This window comes from Zophobas morio, unplaced genomic scaffold (assembly GCF_036711695.1).
Source record: "Zophobas morio isolate AGI-343-1 ecotype UQ-CSIRO unplaced genomic scaffold, CSIRO_AGI_Zmor_V1 ptg000019l, whole genome shotgun sequence".
In the NCBI taxonomy this organism is placed as follows: domain Eukaryota; kingdom Metazoa; phylum Arthropoda; class Insecta; order Coleoptera; family Tenebrionidae; genus Zophobas; species Zophobas morio.
Window position 1 is genome coordinate 1424297 of NW_026972124.1, and position 22344 is coordinate 1446640.

General features: G+C 36.4%; 1 protein-coding gene across 2 annotated transcripts in view; it reads left to right on the forward strand.

Moving 5' to 3' along the window:
* The window catches only part of LOC135131230 (lachesin-like), a 98743-nt gene that overhangs the window by 45432 nt on the left and 30967 nt on the right, over positions 1–22344 (forward strand). For both annotated transcript variants that reach the window (XM_064058853.1, XM_064058854.1), the window contains exons 3-5: positions 12527–12734; positions 13254–13415; positions 20459–20587. In XM_064058853.1, coding sequence (XP_063914923.1) covers positions 12527–12734; positions 13254–13415; positions 20459–20587 — 499 coding nt within the window. The remainder of the gene's footprint in view (positions 1–12526; positions 12735–13253; positions 13416–20458; positions 20588–22344) is intronic.

The following is a 22344-nucleotide window of genomic DNA, read 5'->3' on the forward strand; positions in this document are numbered from 1 at the left end:
ATGGATGGCAGTATAGAGTTATAAAACTCAATTCCTGCATCTGACAACGGCGTTATTTATAAATGTTAATTGAATATATTTTAATATTTAAATTAATCGAGTGAACCGAGTACGGCTGAAATTTACAGAATGAAGGTAAATCTGAAAATGATGCGCGCAAATTAAATATATGTAAAGTATTTGAGAGCAATAATTCAAAGTAATTGGTGAATTAAACTGTCCCATTAAAATAAGTTATGTATATGTAAGGAAATTACGAAATCCCGTTAAATATAAGTAGTATATCTCTCCATTAACAAGGTGCTTGAGGCTCTAATTTAGGCATGCAATGTAAATATCTAAGATAAGTTACATTATTTCCTACCCCATCTAATCTTCGCTAAGACGAAGACTGGGCCCATTTGAGCTCAGGATTTGCTGCGTTAATCGTTCCAAGATTGCTGTCATGGTCGTACTTGAAATTGTTATCATACGTACGATAAGTTTCAAATGCTCCGGATTTATAAACGCGACTTCTCAGCTCATGAGTAGACTTTTTCCCACGATAGCGATCGCGGCTCGCTTTTAAAATAATCTTGGTCTCAAATTGTGGCCATTATTGTGCGCCGTCTCTAAAGTTATAATTAACTTCGTCAAAAATAAAATTTGAATACCTGGAGTCTTTGTGAAGTTTTTCAATTAAATCGGCATTTTTGCAAAATATGTCCATTTAACGAGATTAAATTACGCGGTTTTAACGCGTTTTAAATTTTAAGATTTCCGGCTTGACCTGTAAATCCCAGACAACCGATCACCGTTCATGCTGTAATAAATCTCTGATTTGTAACGCGCATAAGCCAACATCCATCTTAGCAGATTACCTCGTGCGTTACGCGAATGAACATTGCAAAAACCTAACATAAATAATCGCACTATTTTTGCCAGCTCGAGCCACACTCGACAGGTAAACCCAATTTCTCTAAGCTTATTAAAATTATAAGTGAACAAAATAATCTAATAAAGACGAGCGAAGGTGTTTTACTTGCTTAATTTTCCTAGTTTCCATGCAAATATGAGGCAGTGTACACTAATTAGAACAACATGATCAACATACTTGAGTGAAGCCTTGGATATCCGGTTGTGACACGGAATGTTCGTAGTTAAATTAGTTCTTATCATATTCTCATTTGTAAACCGTTCCAATATACTCACACAACAACACCCTGAAATAACTGCACAGTTAATTAAATTAAACTTTCCCGTTTCGGTATCGTGATAAATAAGAAACGTTTTCCCTCGGACGCTTTCCCGGAAAAATCGAAAAATCTTTCACGTACTCATATAGAATATGTATTAGAGACAGGTTATAAAAAAGGCTTTTATTTGAATCGGAAGATTTTATGGATAAAGTTTACTACGTTTTCGTGACTTTTCGAATCATAAGCTATACGGAAAATGTGCTTGATTTTCCCGCCAAATATTAAATGATCGCCAGTTTTATTAAAAAACTTGCAACCGGTAAAAGACGACGAAACTTTTCGATTCTCTTCGACATCAAATCTTTCTATTACATGAATTTAGAAACGACACCGGGGGTTGTTTTCTCAACAATTTAGAACGTGTTATTAATTATACAGTCATCCTTCCCGCAACTCCACCTACTAAACTCTTAAACGAGTAAATATTTTCTTTATAAAACCTAACGAAAGCCAACAGCGAATTAATCGCTACATTAAAGCGTGTAAAAAATTCCAGAGCGTAATGAAGCGCAATTTTGGGCCAGATGTGCATATTAGCGACTTCAAAAAACGCTAGCTACATACACTCAATTTTAAAATTTTCGCGTTTTTTCTAAATTCTTCGTATTGTTTCTGGCCCGCCTTCAACTTTCACAACCGGTAACGTAGAAAATTTTTCTTTAGATTTTTACGAGAAGCGATATTTGACGTGACATGACGAATTTTCAAATGTGCTTACGTAATGGCAGAAGACAAAAGTGTAGCGACGCATAATAAAAGCATGCGCAGGTAAGAAATGGCACATATTTTGTAAATTAGCTTATAATAATGTAGACCGTGGCACGTGTTAAAAAAATGTGGACGACGAAGTTCCCGCTTAAATATTTCTTGCCGAATTCGGTGTAGTGGGTTTAACCACTATAAAAACCACAATAATCGCGAAAATAACGTATGGCCAAGAGCTCCACCCTATCCGTTATTGCCTCGGCGGCGGCACTTGCCGCGTTGTTCAAGTTTAATTTACAGTCAGCCAACTACTCTTCTCTAACGCAAATTGTTTAGAAGCTACACACCTCGAATAAAAGCAAATTATACGAAGATGTAGAAAACTCTCTACTTTGTAATAATTGCGTTCGAGTGAATGTGAGTGGGTTCAATTGATTTCGTAGATAGTGCATCCGTTTGATAATCAACAAGTTAGTCGAAACATTTATACGACGCTTTGCGGCCTAACAACTACTCCTTCCTTGCCTTGGTGACTTCATTGCTCGTTTAGTTTGATTACACCCAGCTCCTTCGAGATAATAGCCAGTCGGGTCTTTCGTATTTTTCTTCTTTTCATATCTAAGTTTTCAAATGAAAAAATCCACCTTATCTACCCGAGCAAATATGAGATACTATATAAAAACGGGAACATTTTCGCTTAATTCCCGATATAAATACGTTTTGATGGTTGCCTAAAATTATTTTAAACCGACCCTGCCCCGTTATGAAAACCCCGAAAAAAATCTATTACGCACGACAATATGCTTTAGGTTCTTTAAACATTTAAACACGATTCTAGTTTCAGGGACTTATTAAAAATCAATACGACTACCGGTCGATTTTTCTTATGCATCTATACAAACTTATTGGAGCAGCAGCTTTTCCACATAATCGCGCGTCGATTTCTCTTATGCAATTTTCTCACAAATCGAAAAGTATCACTGCACTCGTGGAATTTTTTCATATCTGCGGAGGAAAATTCCCCTTTTTTTTATAATAGAATTTCTTTTCTAATTTCGTCGTTTCTTTTCTATTGATTAGGCAAACATTTCATTTTATTGTCTAACGGAAGACGTATTCTCTTTGATAAACACCTCTCTAGAGAGAAGCTGTTGGTGAGTTTCACAGTATAGAAGGGCGGGTTTTTCGCGTTTTTTCGATTAAACGCAATATTTATACAGCGGAAAATACTCCGCGCTGTCATAAACGGAATTAAATTGGGCTGAATAAATAATAGAAATTTTGTAATATATGTACAAGCGCCTCCCACGTAATGCTTGCAGCAACACCGCACCGCTAAGAGATGACTTCAAAGAAATTATTTTTGTTTATTTGTTTAACAAATTCAATCATATTTCTGATTTTGTACCTAAGCTATCAAAAGCTATCACTTTTACTCATAACTGGAAGCAAACGGTTCGATAGTTCCAAAGATAAAGAAACAAACATATAAAAAGTGAACTAACTGTACAGCTTTACCCTAAAATTAAGAAACAAGGAATCTGAAATCTTGAATCTACGTTTCGCGAAGTTAAAGCAAATGTTCTCCTTTCATTGCTTATCTAATAAAATAAACACGAATAGAGTCAAAAGGATAACAGATGAAGGACTTTTTGACTTTGTCACCAAACACCTGGTCGCGACATTCACCTACATTAAAAATTTTCTAAGCCTTAGCGAGCTATTATATTCGAACGCGAATTAAATTAACTAAAATCGTTATCACGTTAGCTTTGTTGGAATTTTTGTTTTTTGGTTTGGGAGCAATTAATTTAAATAAAATGGAAGTAAATTTTCGCCGGTACGTTAAGAAAATCAAACGATCAGATTTAATGGAAAGTAATGTTGTAAACGAAAGTGGGAAAGCTCTTAAGAGATAGTATCGAGCAATTAATTTAAAGCTAGCAATATTTTACTTTCTTGTTGATTTAAGAAAGGTCTAGTCTTAATTTTAAGACAACGAAAGAGACAAAGAGATTCTATTAGGTGATTCGTTCGGATGTGTAAATTTCTATAAAAGCCATAAATAAAATCGGAGAAGATTGGGAAAACCCAAATAAATTCATTTGAAATGTGTCCTGGGAAGCTAATTCATATTCCGCATTGATACATTATTGAATTATTGAGTGAAGTCGGAGAACGTTTGAACATTTTCGTAATTTAACGTTAAGAAATGAAATAATTCCGCTTAAATTCCCGTGAATATTCGAAAAGGAAAACGATCAGTTCCACGACACGCGGGAGTAAAATGTTTGCAATGATATTCTGCGGCAAAGCATACATTCTTATACTTATTTACATTTATATCTAAAGTCAAGTTTATTATAAATATTCAGCAGCAATTGCAATAAAACGTGGTGCAGTAAATCTTTCCGCATGCGCCAATGTGGATTTAGTTTACAGCCATTGCGTTATCCCCAGTTACTGAAATTCACCACAGAAATTTCCTGGGGTAGCCCGACGGGGGATTTCGACGAAACAAAATGTGTTCGTGTGGCTAATTTTCTTAAAATAATTATGCAAACCCCTTGCCACTTCGAAGGAGCAATTTATAATACACCCAACATCCAACTTCTTATTGGTGCGATGTTCAAATTCGAATTCTCGCTCTCCCGAATATTTTCCAACGACAAAAACTTGAGCATGACAAATGTATCAATAGAGGCCTTTCCGACGTGGAGGGATAGGCGAGGAGCTACAACTCATGTTCTAGACAGTTTCATTGCTATTATGGGTCGAAGAATCGCGAAGGGTTTGCGGCTTCTGCTTTCGTTCTGTATAAATATTAACGTATTCCGACGCGCAAGAGACGTCGACTTAATGCACTCAACAAACTTCGACCGACTACAACTTTAAACTAAATAATTTGTTAATTATAATTAGTTATAAATGCATTTAACTGCATACGCTTGTTGAATAAATCTCATTCTATCTCTCTCTCTCTCTCGCTTTCTAGCTCGTCCGTCCATCTCTTCATCACGCAATTTCGATCCTGATTTTGTTTCACCTCGTACGAATTAGAGTCACGTACTTTTCTTTTTAATTACAATTTCAAAAACTCGCCCGATTGTATCTTTAATCGCTTACCCGGCCGCCATCGGCCTGCACTTGTATACCCCAAAATTACTATTTTGCCTAATTGGAGACTTTCGTTTTAAAATATCTGCGCGTAATTCCAAAAAATTACATAGCTGCGTTCCGTTAAACGACAACTTTTTATCTTTATTCGTTGTTCCTGTTGCAGATAACGAAACAATTTGGGAAAATATACATCAAAATATCGTTAAAATAGCACCGCACCGTTACATGATTCGTGTTATGTATTCGGAACTTTTGACTTTAAAAATGTCAGTCAAACAAAATTTACCCAGAAATATTTAAACAAAAACCCAGCAGCGACATGATAAAGTTAATATTTCACGCAAAACAAAGATGTTAAACTAAATGTCTACATTGTATTGAATTTAAAGTGAATATAACAAACAAAACACTGATACTGAACTTGAAGAGGGTTTCTATAGCGAATTTAAATCACAGATAGAAATTGGGTTCTTTCTGAAAGAGGTCCGAGATCGATTAAACTTCCCAAGCTTTTAAAGAAGATATAAATCTTTTATAAAATAACTAAATAAGCAAACAATTAACATAGATTAACGCAACGACCAACAACCAAAGCGATGCGTACGAAATTTCAAAAAACGAAAATAATTCACTTATAAAATTGTATGTATACGTGAAAACAATAAATTTTATTGGACGCAGTTTAATTTATAAACCGATTGGAAACATGTAAATAAATTTGGCGTAAGCCCAAAAATACCTGATTTTAAGTGGCATTTAATTCGTTTAATTCAAACGATGCGAGGCTGTTGCTGACCCTAAATCACCTACTTGTTTTTATATTCGATCAGACAGTATCCGTTAAATCGCTGTAAATTACATCCTCCTTTTGAAATTAATTCAAAGAGAAATAAATACTTTCTAACTTTTTAATGATCAGACGCTAATAAATGACTAATGAATTGGATTGACGTTTTATTTGATTAAGAAAGATTTTCTTTATCGAGAAAAAGAATTCCGAATATAAGCTTTATTAAAGATTTAACGAAAGCGAGACTGAGTGTACGGCGATTAAAAAATAACCTCAAACAAACAAAAATTAATTATCGCCTTGATACATTTCAGTGCTTTACGTTTAACAAGATCGAGTTGAAAACAACAACAGTATACTTTAAATGAGCACGGGCCGGCTTAACTTTATCAAAATTAATACTACTAAGCAAGAGCAAATTATGTATAAGAGTATCTATATTATTTTATGCAATTTAGAAACGTTTATTGTTAAAATTTAGAGGGGATGACACAACGTTATTGGTGGGGATGATTAGAAAAATGTTGGTTAGGTTTCACTATCTATACTCCTATATGCATACAAAATTTGATAACAAATGGTCCACTAGTTTCGGAAATTATCTGTCTAATAAAATTCCGGACAGACGGCAGACAGAGAGACAGACATACGGAAACGAGGACCCATTTTTTCGTACTCTGGTGGTCTTGACGCATCGAACCACCCGATGGGCTCGACTACAACAAAAAAAAATTTGAGGCCGATATTCACCGATTCAACACTGACGCCGTTTTCCTGCAGAATCAAGAATCGTAAGAAAAGTGTCTGCGAATGAGTGTTTTGTTTCTAAATACGATTTACCGTATTAGAATTTTGCTGATTCGATGAATCAGAATTCAGACAGGGCCGGTAGAGTCGGCAGATCTAAATCTGTCAATTTCTGTTCGTTGTCATATAGCGCACAACTAGTAATAAAAATTGATAAGCGATTACCTTTAACTTTATCGAAGCAGTCGGCAAATTTTAAACCGTGTTAAATTTCCGCGATATACTCGTGAACCGCACGAGAGTTTGCGACTTTCCTCATGTGTATAAATTGCGGTGAAATTTCAAGTGCTTGTAAATTCGCAAGTTGAAAAATTTGTATAGGAGTAGTTATGTAAAACGGTGAAAATATAAAGCACGAGTATCCAAAGTTTGTCGTTAATTTTTGTGGGGTGATGGTTAGTTTATAAAGTTGTTCCGTTGTTGATCCTGAATAAAATGTTAGTCTTTAGGGGTGGGTGTTATCATCGCGGGACAGGTCTGTTTTTGTTGTCGCGTTTTGCTGCTGGAACAATAGCGGAGTTATGGGGGTTGTTCGGGTTGCGCTCAGTGGCCAAATTAGCCAACAAATAATAAGGAGTATTTGTTGAAGAACCTGAAGACGACGGCCCGGTCGGGTTGCTTAGGTATTTATCAAGGAAACTTTGGTGTCGGATATTGGAGCGCAGCTGGATTTCCCGAGTTATGATAATGCATCCTCCATTAACATAAAACACATAACTAAAAGCGCGCTACAAATTCGGCTTTGTTCGAGAGATTACCTGTCGCAATTAGTGGCAGGTGTCAAGTACCGCGATCGGTAAAACCGGATTTGATTCGACACCTTACTTAGTTCCGACCCAAATTTACATGAAATTCCGTAAGTCGCAGACGATTGCTTTTGCAGAAACGCCGTTGCTACCAGCGACTAAACTGCATATTGAGCACTTTCGATGTTACGTCGGAAGACAGCAAGAAGCTCGGGAGAAAATATAACGCAGACTCTCTTAACCAAAAAAAGGAAAAGAAACTGCTTCATTTGTTTCCCCATAAATACAATCACTAGTCCGTCCCACGTCCAAAGTTGGGTGCGTAACGTTCTCAATTTCTGCAACTAATTCGACTCTCCGTCCTCTTAAACGAGCCACTATTGCATCCATGTTTCACGAAAGAGAAAAAATTTCGAATTATTCCGGCGCATCCACCAAAAACGCAGCGACACCGTTTCTACTTTCCGAGGCATCATTTCTACTTTCGCTTCTTAGATTTGAATCTTGTTTTTCTATTGATCCACACTTGCTGCCTGTTCCATATTTAAAATCCAGCACGCCGACGTGCATGCCGAAAATTTGTTCGTTACCGTAAAAAGAGATGTCTCGGAGAAAAAGTATGTAGGGTTAGTCGAGTCTCCGCTACCTGTCGCAATTAGCAGCAGGTGTCAAGATACGCGGATTTGATCTGACAGCCGTTACATATTCGTGCATTTAGCAGTCGAGTTTAACAGAATGCAGTGCCAGCACTTTGGGGAAGCCGCAGCGGTAATGATGTAGTGTGCGGTCGGGCCCGAGGTGATGGCAGGAACTGTGATATTCAGCAACCGGGAGGAGTTCTCACAATGTTGTTAAAAGATGTAAATTTGGAGGTTGTGTATATGCGTTGCGGAAATTCTTCTGGCTTGGGGCTCACCCTGCTTATTCTCCAAATAAGTTTGTAAATATTTCAACTTTCTAATAACGTATTGTAACTTGTTCGAGTTCCACATAAATTTTATTTATGCTAACACAAACACATGTTTACGAATAAGACGCACTCCGCGCCCTTATTTCCATACCACTCAGCATCACTGTTCGAGCAAAAACCTTTTTTAACGCCATTCTCTCCACATCAAAACACCACACGTCAAAATTTACAAATACAAAAAACGTTTCGGCTGCATCAGTGCGGACAAGCATTATAATCAAAGCAAAAGTTTTGTTTCATTTCATTTTTGCCCAATGGCTTGTTCCGTTGCGCTATACGTGCACAACTTTTTTCACTATCGTTGGCGATTTTTTGTTTTCGCCGTGTATATTAATTAGTACGTTATGCGTGTCGTACACTAAAACCTAATTAAAATTTAACGATCTAACAGAGGAAACGCGCACACGAACATTTTGACGAATTCACTTCTGTTATATTTTCTGCTACATGGTAACCAATAAATTCTCGTTCATGTTAAATCGTTTCGACTTACTTATGCGCTCGTATATCCTTATAAAGGATGAAAAAATAAAAAATGAAAAGAATTTAGGTATTTCTAAACAATTTCTCGCCCACTATCACTCTCCATCTCTCTCTTTTTATGCAAAAGCAAATAAAAGTTTATCCAGATTTTCGTTAGATTTGATTGACACGACGTTTTCAACAAGTGACACAAAAAGGGACTAGTTCGTAATTTTTTGGTCAAATAACTTTCCAATGCATATTATAACTGTCATCAGTAAATAACCGAAACTGGAAAGAGGAAAATCGAAATAGGGTCCGGCGAAGATTCTCAAGTGGCGACCGTTTCTGAAATCTCCGCAATCAAAGACAAACATCGGGACGTTATATACAAATTTATAATCAAAGATCGAAATTTACTTTGCGGATAAAGAAGTTATCGTGGAAAATATTTTTATTGCCGTTGAAAGACAGCAGTCGATACGAAATTTACACAAACAGAGTTTTAATTTCGTCGACGTTTCGACACAGAAATAGCTTAATATATCTCGTCTGATTTTATTGTCGGAAAGTGATCCGCGGGGATAATAGCATTTGACTTAAGTTGTGTTGGATGATGTCTCCGGTGTTCGCAATATGTGCTTATGTCTTGTGACGTTTAGATATCTCAATTTGAAACAGACGGCGAACACGTAATTCCTTGTCATAAGCTAAATGCTCTCGTCTTATTAATAAAGTAATCAATACTCCAATAGTGTTCTGACTTCGAACGGATTCTAAATATTTACATACCGACTACAATCTGACTATGTACTTTGCAGTAATTGTGTTTGAACAACTGTGTCTAGTGCATGCGCCCGAGATGAGCTTATAACAAATTAAAAAATATCATACTTTGCGCTATGCCGATTTGTGAAAGTAAGGACGAACTCGAAGTGAGCGAAACCGGTCGATGTTTCTAGAGTTTTGCGGTTAAGCCGAGAGGCGAGAATAAAGCGTAGCAAATGAACGAGTTGCTTGTTTCATTAAAAATAATTAATGAGGGATTTGATTATTTATTTATAGAAACGTGGATGTAAACGTAGTCGTAATTTAACAATAATGTCACCCGCACGTAATGTTTGATTAATAAACTGTTTGTCGTTTCGCACGAGCTTCACTATAGGCCGGTAATTACGGCTAGCGCCTTGTTAAATAGCCGAAATGTCGGACTCGTTTTCGGCGGCAGATTTCGTAAAAATGTTTTACAAACCTGCAGGATGAAATCAATAAAAGGAAATGGGTTTTTGAGGCACTTGTTTCAGACTATTATTTTATCTTGCAATGTTTACTGAAGCCGAGCCACCACACTGCAATCACCATTTCCCCCGTGAATGGAGAGTCCTCGAGTAAGAGTCAATCCGCAATCGGCCTAAGGGTAGATAGTATTCAACCTCCCTCGTTTTCTTTTTTGGACTAGACGCAAACAATACCGTCGTTATTGCTTGCTAAATGGATTACGAAATTTATTTTCGAGTAAATTTTGTTATTCCTGTAAATAAACGTTAGCCACTTAAACGGTTCCGAATTCTACACTATCCGGTATTGCCACTATTCATCAGACCGTTACAAGGAACACAATGCCCGTTAATTTCTCTTTACACTTTATTGTTTGTCTTGCTATTATATTTACTTGTAGAGGTTAGGCTCGTTATAAGGGTACACGGACGCGTCCCCGCGAGTTACAAAAACCCTAATGAGGAAATAATAGACAAAACTATTTGCCTTTATTCCACCAACAATTAATTAAATTCATCAAAACGACAACCCCAAATAATTAACTATTTTACATCAAACAGCACCAACATTCGTTCGATTCTCTATTGTGTTCCATGAATTTGCACAGATCGTAAATTTTTGTTATATTTTTTGAGTCTACAAAAACAATCCATCATATTATACTCGAATGTAAAGTTATTAAATTTCAGCTTTCTGATTACTTCGGTCGGAACTCAGAAATAGATTTCCCGGGATTTCTTCTGCAAAACTTACCGAGTGGTTTGTTACATAAGAATGAAGCTATTTTCCTTAATTGCACAATTCTCCGATGTAATATTACTTTAACTTGCAGCCACTATTATTCCCATTCTTAATTCGCGACTTAGACAAACGGAACGGCCTGCGTTCTCATCACAATTTCAAATCTTCTCCTACTCGTTTTTCTATAAACGGCACATTAGGCGATTTGAATTCGACATGGTGTTTCGGAACAATCAGACTGCTTCAAATTAGCCCCAAAATCGTACCAATTACAATTTTCATCACTTTTCCTTATCAAAATCGACTCTCGTTTTCGATTAAAAATTGCAACTAGTAAATGTACGAATCGATCTGCGCAGCTCTCTATTAACACAAAAGCGGTGAGTCGGTTAAACAATACCAGAATTAACAATGTTAAACGAATCGTTACATTTGTTAGATCAACCAAGTGACGATCACTAATTAGAGTTAACGATCAGGAAACATGAAGTTAGCTAACGGCAACGACTATACCCGTTTACGTTATTTACGTTTCTAATAAACGTTTGAAAACTGTAAATCATTTGTATGGACGTGGATATTAGAAGGTTACGATTATTGTGTGGCGTAATACTCTATTATGGTAAATAATAGCTAATTTCGATATTGTAATTGAGGGCGTTCACCCTCATTACGCCGAAATGGTAGGGTTTTCGCATCAACTTGAGATGCAACATGTGCAACCTACCGACCGATCAAATTATCGATCCATCACGGAAATTCCATTTCGATAAACAGAACTGACGTCCTCTTATTTTTCTAATATCGAAATGACCGAATTTAGATTTGGGGCTACGTTTCCATTTCGAAGAAAAAACAATTTTCTGTATTACGAAATATCGCAGACGAAAAATTGCGTAGAGAAGAGACGTTTAATTGAAGTATAAGCTACTGGTAGTTGGAGAAAATTTAATGTTACTCTTGTTCCGGACACAGTTTTGATTTACGATTGTTAACTTTATTTTCTTATGAACACCATATTGAATTTTCGTGTAATTCGATGGCCGCAATTTTTCTCTTTGTCGTGATGTATGAGTGTCATAAATTTAAAATGAATGCGATATTGCAGCGAAACGTTTTTGAATGAAAACAAGCAAATTGACTTACGATGAATTAATAAACTGTTGTCTTAAGTTGAATAGCGTTTGTCGGTTTTTTGAAAACGTGGCCAATCGGAGCGAGAATTAACATAATGAATAATGCACAGCGTTTGTGGGTTATGGTGGATCGAACACGATCGTGTAGCTTGATTTGATTGCTACGGTGCATTACGTTGCAATTAGAAGATATAGTAACTATCAAGCGCCTCCAGGAATATATGAAAGTCTGATTGTGGCTGAGGGTCGGGTTGCGGCTTCGGATTAGTTAGTCTCGAATTGGCATACATATTTATTTATTTATCTCGAACGAACTTTATTTAAAACACATTCCTCATCAGTTTTGCTCAGGTTTATATTGGTTCAGAGATGTAACATCTGTTCTTTTGAACTTCTGTTGTAACGTCAGATGGCGGATGCGCAGCTAATCTGCATTACATGACGCGATCATGTTGGCTCGTGTCCAACGTCTATCTACTTGGTGTCTCGAAAATATAAGTTTATTCCCTCGCTTACATATATTATATTTTCAGGTCGCTTGGATACACATAGACCGACAAATGATTTTGACAATTCACCGTCACGTCATATCCAGAGTGCCGCGATTCAGCGTGTCCCACGATAATGCCAAGACGTGGCTTCTGCACGTCAGTAGCGTACAAAAAGAAGACCGGGGTTACTACATGTGCCAAGTTAACACAAATCCCATGATTAGCCAAGTAGGATATCTGCAAGTAGTGGGTAAGTCGCCGCCGCAAAAACGGCACACTGCGTTCTTACGCTTAATTAAATTACGTTTCGCGCGCGAATATTTTTTTCACAAAAGCATTTTTGCCTTTTTCCGACGGCGCGTATCGGGGCACATTGATCCAAACAACTTAATTAATCCGTGGCTGTAATTAACCAAATGGGAGTCCTACCTTGACGAACGCCGTGAAGCGTAATTAAATGCGTTTGCCGGTTTCGCAGGAAGTGACCGCATCTCTTTATTTTTTCGTTCCGATGCAGATTTCAAAAAACGAAAGCGGCCGCCGGATGCCGCATGTCTCGAGGCCCTTCCGTACGTAACCAATTCGAATTGATTTTTTAATAGTCCCGACATTTATTATGGCGAAATGTGCGAGGGTTTTAACACAAAGATAAAAGCTTAGAGCTAAATGAGGAGATAAAAAGGGGCATCACTCTAGCGAAATTGATTTCACGCACGTTACCCAATTGAAAATAAATGAGTGTTTTAATTCCATCGCATTCTTATTACAGTTCCTCCGAATATCATTGATGCAGAAAGCACGCAATCCACGGTAGCCGTTCGTGAAAACCAGAATATAAGCTTGACGTGCAAGGCGGACGGTTTTCCCACGCCTAAAATCATGTGGAGAAGAGAGGATAGTCAAGCTATATCCGTCGAACGTCGTAAGAAAGGTAAGCTGCCAACTAAATGGATATTTTGATTACCGCCGGTCTTAATTAGAACTCAATTTATTTACAGCATGCTTGGTCAGATTTCGAAAATTGGAAAAACGGGAAAGATTGCTATGTCTGCTTGTAAACAATTACAGGGCACAAACGACGACAATCTTTTCAGCTATTTATTGTTTCAGCTTGTAAAAGCGGTCGCGCTACGCAAGCCGTAAATCTACGACTGCTGGCATTTGTAATTTGAAAATTTATTTTATTTCCATTATTTTTCTGTAACGTTTAATGCATAGCAAATTTCCACTACACTACGGGCGAAATATAAGTTTGCGCCTTACGACAGCCACTTCTAATAACGAGGGCACATCTCTCTCCGCTTTATAAAAACCTACTCCCAAGGAACCACACAGGTTGATATTTATTTATACTGCAAATCCAATTTTCGGCAGTGTAGTTTTTTCTTTACATAACCAAACACCCGGAGCGAACGAAGCTCCACACCGCCTTATCTATCTAAAATATACAAAAATTGATACGCAATCATCAAATTAAGTTTCTTAAATAAGGCGAACGAAGCTCGCGACTTCGTGTTAAATCCAACCCAGAAAATTTAGCGAGGAATTTCGTGTAAGACACCTGCGCACTCATTTATTAATACGAATGTCAAGCATTAAAAAAGCTTCATTTACGCAAAGATGTTGCAAGATGGATGCACCAATTCTTTGTAGGTTTTACCGCTTACGCAAATAAAAGAAGCATTTTTCTTTGCGGTCTGTTTCGTGTAATGAACCTTCATTCTAAATAATTAACACATATCGTTTGATATTTGATAGTTTGTTGTAGCATTTTGGATGCGACGTTTAAGTGGGTATTTTAATTTTATTACACCGCAAGATTGGATTACAATTTGTGACACGGTCGGGTGTTGACAAAAGGCAACCTCCTCAAACAAAACGTTCTCTTTTACGAGTATTATGATATAGTTACTCCTCAAAATTTACCAACCCAATCTAAAGCACAATTGCCTGATACGTTTCAACTACCACCTTAGAGGGTTTACTTAATTAATGCGGTGTGGCAACTTCTATGTTACTAACGTGGTTTAATTTATGTAGTGGATAACTCGCAGGGTTAATGTGCGAAGTCTCCGTGATGTATATTCACTTAAAAAAGCTTGTTGTTTTGTGTATTAATCTACAGTTTAAACGAAACACTTTTTTCAGCGGGAAAAAGCAAAACGTTTTGAAAAAAAAAAGAAAAAGCAACGAGTCGTAAAACATTGTTTTCTTTATACCTGCGTTCGTAATAAGACAAAATCGACACATTCGTATCCTGTAGAAACTTTGCTTGGGTCCGATCGAAGCGAAAATTCTATCCTCGAGCAGTCAAGTGATGATCTTGAAAATTCCGAGACGATCAAGCTTTTTGAAACGCAAACACAATAAAATGATGTTTCGCGAAAATACGTCCCACGTTTAAAAAGAGGTTCATTTTGTGTAAATAAAATCTTAATACTATCTAATTTCTAATAAAATTTGACTTCAATTTTAAGTTCTATTCGCAATTTCGTTTCCTTTAGCAGCCTAGGAAGTAAATTAAACGCCGTATTAAGCCAAAAGACGCTGATAAAGTAAGTCGCTTTGAAATTCACTCTGGGTAATTTTAATATAATTTCTGTGAAGATTGTTCCTGATATCACACTAAATATGATTTTAACATTTGACTCGAATAGGTTGTTTTGTTTTCGCCTTCGCTACTCCACTTTACTACATATAGAATAATAAAATTACATAAACGACTGCCAAAGCGATAAATCCGTAACGTAACATAAACCTCTAAGTAAACGTCGCGCAGTGAATTGAAATCGCCGTGTACTTACTCTCTACTGCAAAGATACCATATTTTCAGAAACAATAAAAAAGTTAACAAAAAATAACCCGTAAAAGACACACAACAACTGATACAGGGCAAGCTGATAAACGAGAGCAAAAGGCTCTCGAGAGTGTCGTTTCGTTCGTAGGTCGTCCGCGCACAGAATGTCAACTTAGCAAGAACCACATAAATCTGAAATGGTTTACCAACGCCGCGATTTAATCGAATTGCTTAATATTGACAACGCGTGGTAAATTCCTATGCGAAGGAGTAGTTCACCGTTTCGAATTCCATTAGACAGTTCCACTAGATTAATTAAAAGAGTCCCCAGTTAAACCCTACACGTGTCTTTTAGATATTTTATTTAGACCATTACTCCCATTAAGACCTCGGGTGTCACAATCACTTCCCCGTTTGTTCGGAAGCCCGCCGGGCGACAGTTTTTAACCGTCCTCTCTCCCTTACGTAAACGCGTTACGTTATGCAAGCAACACGTCACCACGTAACACAAACAACTCGACTCATCACTACCTGTATGCAACATATTAAAAATGACCATTAATCTATTTAATAATCCACCATTTCATCAATAGTTAATAATTGGGGTCTTACTACGGTATCACTAATGACTCCTATATGTATGTTTAATAAATTTATTAATTAGCGAATGATATAACTACATAAATTAGAGTAACACGTGACAGATAACAGCCCCATAAATAACACTCTTTTTGCCAAAACAAATAAGAAAAGCGATAACAACATGTGAATATTTTCCCAGATTTCTACTTCAATCAGGCAGAAGCCCCTCGGGTATTCGTTACCACCATTACGGCCTAGACCCAATTTGTCGTGTTTCTCTTAAAAAATTCTTTATACAAACGCAATATCTCCGAATAAAATTATTGATACGGATCCATTAGGAAGTTTACAACACCCCAGGGTACTCAATGATATTCTCAACGACCTCTCTTAATAACTTCATCACTACCATTCCCACACTTCGGACCTATCTCACAAACTATCCCTAATGCCTATACATCTTTTTTCGACATGTTGTAATAAGGGACAACGGTCTAAATGACACATCTTTCCTCGAAACTGGACACGTTGACAATTAATTACTCAACTTCCTACTCATTTTATTTACATTATTCAAACGCCATTTTGTTCGAAGGGAGTTCTGTCCGGGTCGACGAATTTAAGTTTGCATAGTTTTTCAACATGTCGAGATCGCACATTGGCGGCTGCTAATATTATCTGACGTTTCGTCTACTTTACTTTCTTCCGAGTTTAACAACTTTTGTTAATCTTTTCGACGCGGAAGTTTTCCTCAACAGACGAGTTATGATAGCCACAGAACGGTCAGATAAAAAGTATAAATAAAGGAAGCAATTAACGAATTTTTAACGAGAAAGCAACAACTCGTCGTTGAAACTTTTGAAATTAGGGGCAACTCAAAAGGGATCGATTAACGACCCAAAGTATTTTGCTGTATTTTGTTTGCGAAAATAGTTCTTGCTACCAGAACTAGCTTTGTCATTTAAAGCTCGCGGTTTCAACTCGTTGACTTTTAATATTGTCAGTAAAGATTAAAATCGCCTTAATTTACGTCTGTTCAAAATACAAGAACAAAGATTTTCGTAATTTCCAGCGGTGTCCAGTAAACGAATTGTTTTCCTCAAAAAAGGAGGTTAGACGTGTGTTCGTTCAAGTTATAACTAAGGAAAAATATGAACGTAACTAAGTTACGACATAAAAAAAGCAGTGTAGATAATTAATTTACCTTATTCGCCTCCGAAATATTGACAGAGACCTGTAGAGAGAACGTTTTGTTTAAATACAGACCAGGACAATACGGTTTTATTGTATGTAAACAAGTAAGAATCGTATTTGCGTTAAAATCACCCGACTGCATCTGGAGCTTTGAGTTTTATGCAAATTTAGATAAACTGTCACAACGTCTGTGTTGAATTCTTTATATTTTCGCAAAATAAGACCGCAGAAAGCAGGGAGATTATAAACGTTCTAAGACCGAGTGCAAGTTGGTAAATTGGTTGGCAGTAAATGTGAGCAGGATACAAGAGAGTAAAATTTAACCGAGAAGTGGAAACCGGTTTTTCCGGTTATAAAAATAATGCATTAGTGCTTTTTTAGTGACGCATGCGTTTTAAATAATTAAATCAAAGGAGTATAAAACGCGATGGAAGCCGCAAAAAGTTTTTTAATGTAACGAATTGACGACAGAAAGTATGTATAAAATTAATTAAAAAGGGTATACGGGGGAAAGTGTCCGAAGTCGGTGCATAACTGTGGGTGTCTTCCTTCGTAAAACGTAAAACGGAGAGCGATACAGTAGCTTTCAGAATCGTTTGCAACTTTATTGAGTTGCAGTAAAAATAATGCGATACTGACATCAGTAGCTCGCTACAATGGGGTGCTATCAGGTGCTGGGGTGCGAAGCTTACAACCCTGCCTGCCTGGCCTGTTAAATATTGCAACAGCTAATCTAGCACTGGGGTTGGTGGCAGCAAGCATGCGCATACTGAAATTCCATACCGCGATATCAGTTATGCAGATAGAACGTGAAAAGATGCTGCAAACACAACTTGGTTAATTGTCAAATTAAAAAAAAAATGCAACACAATAGGAAAAACTTAACGATGGTGGTTTGTTTTTCATAACGATGGGAAAACGAAACGGATCACGTGAGCAGCACTTGGGTAATCTGCAACATTGCGGCATCAAATATATTCTAATTCCGTCGACAACGTTCCCGTATTAACATTTCAGGTTTCCATTCGTGTAATATTCTTGATTTATTTGCGAATATTCCTACAAAAATGATATGTTGCTATTATAACATCATCCTTTTATGGGATGGGATTAGTTTGTCTGCGCTCGACTGTGTTAGGATTAATATTATACTCGCCTTAATTAGTTTGATAAAATGCGACGTGCATTCACGCTCTCACGTACAATACCAGCTACAACTGAACTGTTTTACACGTTCTTCGTCATGCGAACATAACATGAGGAACAATGGCCAATGAAAATTAACATATGCTTTGAATATAATGTGCTAATTCCCGGAGGCTATCTTCAACTGCATAAAATTATGTTTAGCCACTTTAAAATTATGTAATTGCAATTTGCTTCACTGATGCAAAAAATTATCGCTTTGATAAACTATAAGCGACACTGTTTCAAACTACCGTGCGATATACCACCGAAAATATTTACGCAAACAACCCAAAAAGCGCCGCTCGCCCCTCGTCACTAAATTAAACAAATTATTTTCCCTTAACTGACACTAACCAAAAGTTTGAGCAAGTAACGAGGAATCGATGGGACGAGGTTAAACTTATAATTTTATAACCGGAATTAACAACATCGGGGAACAATAAATAACAAAATTCTTCCTGCTAAAACTTTCTTTCACTCTCTGTTCCCCTCGTTCATTTTAACTAAATGATAAAATCGTCACTCTGGTATTTAAAGAAGTAGATTTACTCAAGCAGTAGATCTTGGTATAACGTTAGCTCAACACATTGACAATTTCATTGCGTGCACATGTGAATCGAAGGAAACCAATCCGCAGATCATCATGAGGAATATGCGGCAGTTGTCGGGGATGGGTGTCCGCAAACTAAAAACGGCAGTGTGACTTCCCGTACACGACCAATTCGTACACACATGACATATTATATCTAACGGAGAAAATAAAACTGATCGCTTATTTGTGTACCGCTTGCCCGAACATTACTCAAAAATTGAAAAAATCCCCCGTTTTGATATATTCGTTTCATTAACGCAGCCTATTTCGACTGTTTACAAATTAAATATTACCAGAATATTAAATCTTAATCCGTGTAAAGTCTGGATTTGTTAACAAGCAGGAATTCCAAATATACAGTTTATGTTTATGCCGAAATACAATAATAATTTGAGGGTCTTTAATGAAACACAAAGAATTCGAGGAAATTGATGTGGGAGTAAAAATATGCGGTTAAGCATTAAATTAAAGCCGCCAAATCCTTTTGTCAAAGAACATCAGTTAAAATTAACTGAAAATACTTTACAACCGACATTTTTATTGTTCAAAAAGCTATTTCTAAGAAAACTTAAAGTTCTCTTGAAGGAACCTCGGAGAGAACGTTCTTGACTGTATTGTTTAACTTTAAAAATTGTGCTGGAATGATTTTCTTGTCTTAAGAAACCTTGCTTTGAGAAATATTTTACGTAGCTCGTGTTACGATGGGAAACTTATTAAGCATATTTTCCAGATGATCGTTTCAGTATCAAAATTCGGTTGATCCAATTGCAGCCTACGCCCCATTTAGACGGCTTTGCCTTTCAGGGTAACAGAAACAGTTTATTTATTAACTAACCACAGTCGTGTATTTATAATAATTCCCTGGTAATAAATCTCGTGGGGTTAAACGTTTATTATTACCGGGATATCGTCGACACGTTTGAATTGCTTTTAGACAAAATACGACACACAACAATGAATTATTACTTCCGCGATCCTCCAGCTATAGCTAAAAATTTAATCTCACGTACTCACCAAAAAGAAGCAATTTAATTATTCGAAACGTGCAATCCATAACCTGTGACCAAAACCCATGAAATTTTCATCTTAAAATAAAAAATTCAAGCGTGTTTTCCTTCCCAAATTTAGAATTTTCTATCAGTGCTTTGGAAAAAATTGCCTTAATGAATTTTAATACATGCACCCTTAGCTTAAAGAGTGCTTTAGGGAATTTTCCTTCAAATTTCGCGTCTATATATTTTATAACCCGACTTTTTAGACCGTCCCCGTGTGTTTTCGACCAAATTTCGATAAACGCTTCCCGATAAGCGTTTATCCGACTCAAACTCTTTCACATAATAATTATAAAAGTGACTTTTAAAAATATGACTACCGTAAAAATGTTGAAACACTTAACCAAATATATTTTTGTGGAATTTTATACAGCTGTGAAATTTTTGGATACAAATTTCGAAACATGCATTAGAATGTAGCATACATCTAACTACTTTTAACTACGATGGCTAGCGTAGCCGTAACCTCAATATTGTATCTAATGTACTTTTTACGACACTCTTTTCATGTTTGTAGAGAAGAATGAATACGTAATTGTGTTGTTTATTGCAATATTTATTTATTGCAGTGAACGTATACGACGGGGAGCAATTGAATCTCACTCGTATCAGCAGAACGGAAATGGGCGCCTATCTTTGCATAGCTACGAATGGAGTGCCGCCATCTGTAAGCAAACGTATCATCGTGGACGTTGAATGTAAGTAAATGTTGCATATTTCCTTAATAATTCGCAATTATTTACGTCGTAAAATTTTTATGGCCGAGTATTGAACGCATCCGAGCATTTATTGAAATGGGGACTGCGCCAGTAGGATGCGTCCAGTCGGTACGCCGTAAAATATTAAACGAAAAAATATTGTATTTTACAGAGAAAAAAAAATTGGTCTAAAGATATACAGAACTTCCGTTGTATCTGAACTTGACGTTTTAAATAAATTCACTTAGCACTTATGTCGGTAGGACTGGAAAGTTAATTTTTGGTTAACTAACCAGAATGATGATAAGTTCAAAACACGTGATTTCTGAAAAAACAAAGTTTTATTGCAGTTTTGATTTTTTTTTTTTCAAATTCTTTCAAAAATAAAACAATGTTGCTTAGGTCATTTTCAAAAAGACAACACCTCTATGTGAATTAATTCGGCAAAATTTTGAGATGACGTCATCAATTTTTTTTTCTTCGTGCCTCATGAAACGTCGTGCTTAGTTTACGCTCAGGAACTAAAAAACGATAAAAGAACTATTTCTAAAGTAAGTGTAAATATCGCGTAAATTTGTGTCAATAATGAATTTACTTTAAATTTCGTTTCTTACGAAGTCTTGGTAGGGGAAAAAAAGGGTAGATGGTGTTGTCGACGAAAGACGGCACAAGTCGCAAGATAAGCGCAACGTACTTACTTTTTGAGTACGCTATAAATCTCTTAAAATATGACTAATCCCTGTAAATTTAATCCGTGTTTATTGGAGTAAAAGGCAAGATTGAAAGAAGAGCTATATCGTAGGATCTAAATCACTTTGTCGTTTAAAATGAGCGCATAATTGTTTACTTAGAAATATTTAATATACAAAACGGGGATCAATCCGGCTATTAATTGAAAATTTTATGCCGAAAAAGCGATAGGCCGCCTTTCATCTAAAATGATTATGTAAGCTTGAACAAAAGGAAAGTAATATGCGATTTTATTGGCCGAAAAACGAGCGGGGTCGAATAATTTGCATTATATTGAAAATGTCGGATGATGGGTTTTTAGTGTTAATTGCCGAAGAAAATATGAAAGATTCGAGCGGGTTGCTATTGGGAAGGTAAAACAAGCAAATTTGGGTAAATACGAGATGCACTACCTAAATTGGCGTAGAACAAATATTTGTGCCTAAAATAAATGTTCAATATTGTAAACGAGGTAAAAACAAACTGAGCTTTATTTGTCAATTAACTGGGTTTATTTTTACGTTTGAGGATGTCTGAATGTAAAATGCGCCGAGTTATTTCCATGTCCTCCATCGTTTCGATTTGATCGATTGAGTTTCTAAGTGACAATAAAAGTTAAGTCGATTTTTCAATAGTAACATGAATAAAATAAATTTTCCGAAGGCGCATAAGTTTTAGTGATATATTTCTACTACGCCGTTATCAAATATCAATTTGTGTAATATAAGGCAAATTTACTATCCTATATTTCGCAGGAGGTCGAGTAGAAATTAGTTGAGGACCGAGGAAAATTTATAACCTTCTTTGCTTCACTAGATCGCTGATGCTACTTTAATACATTTGAAAAATATACAAAACATTAAGTTTTTACTCCAATTCAACATGTAATTTCAAATGTTCCATTTCGGCCCGCAAGAACAGGCAAAATTAGTACGGTACTTTGTAAAATAAATTGTTTTGTCTGCCGGAATGCCAGCTTGACTAATGAATATATGTTGGACTTGAGAAAAATTTTAAGTAAAGAAAAT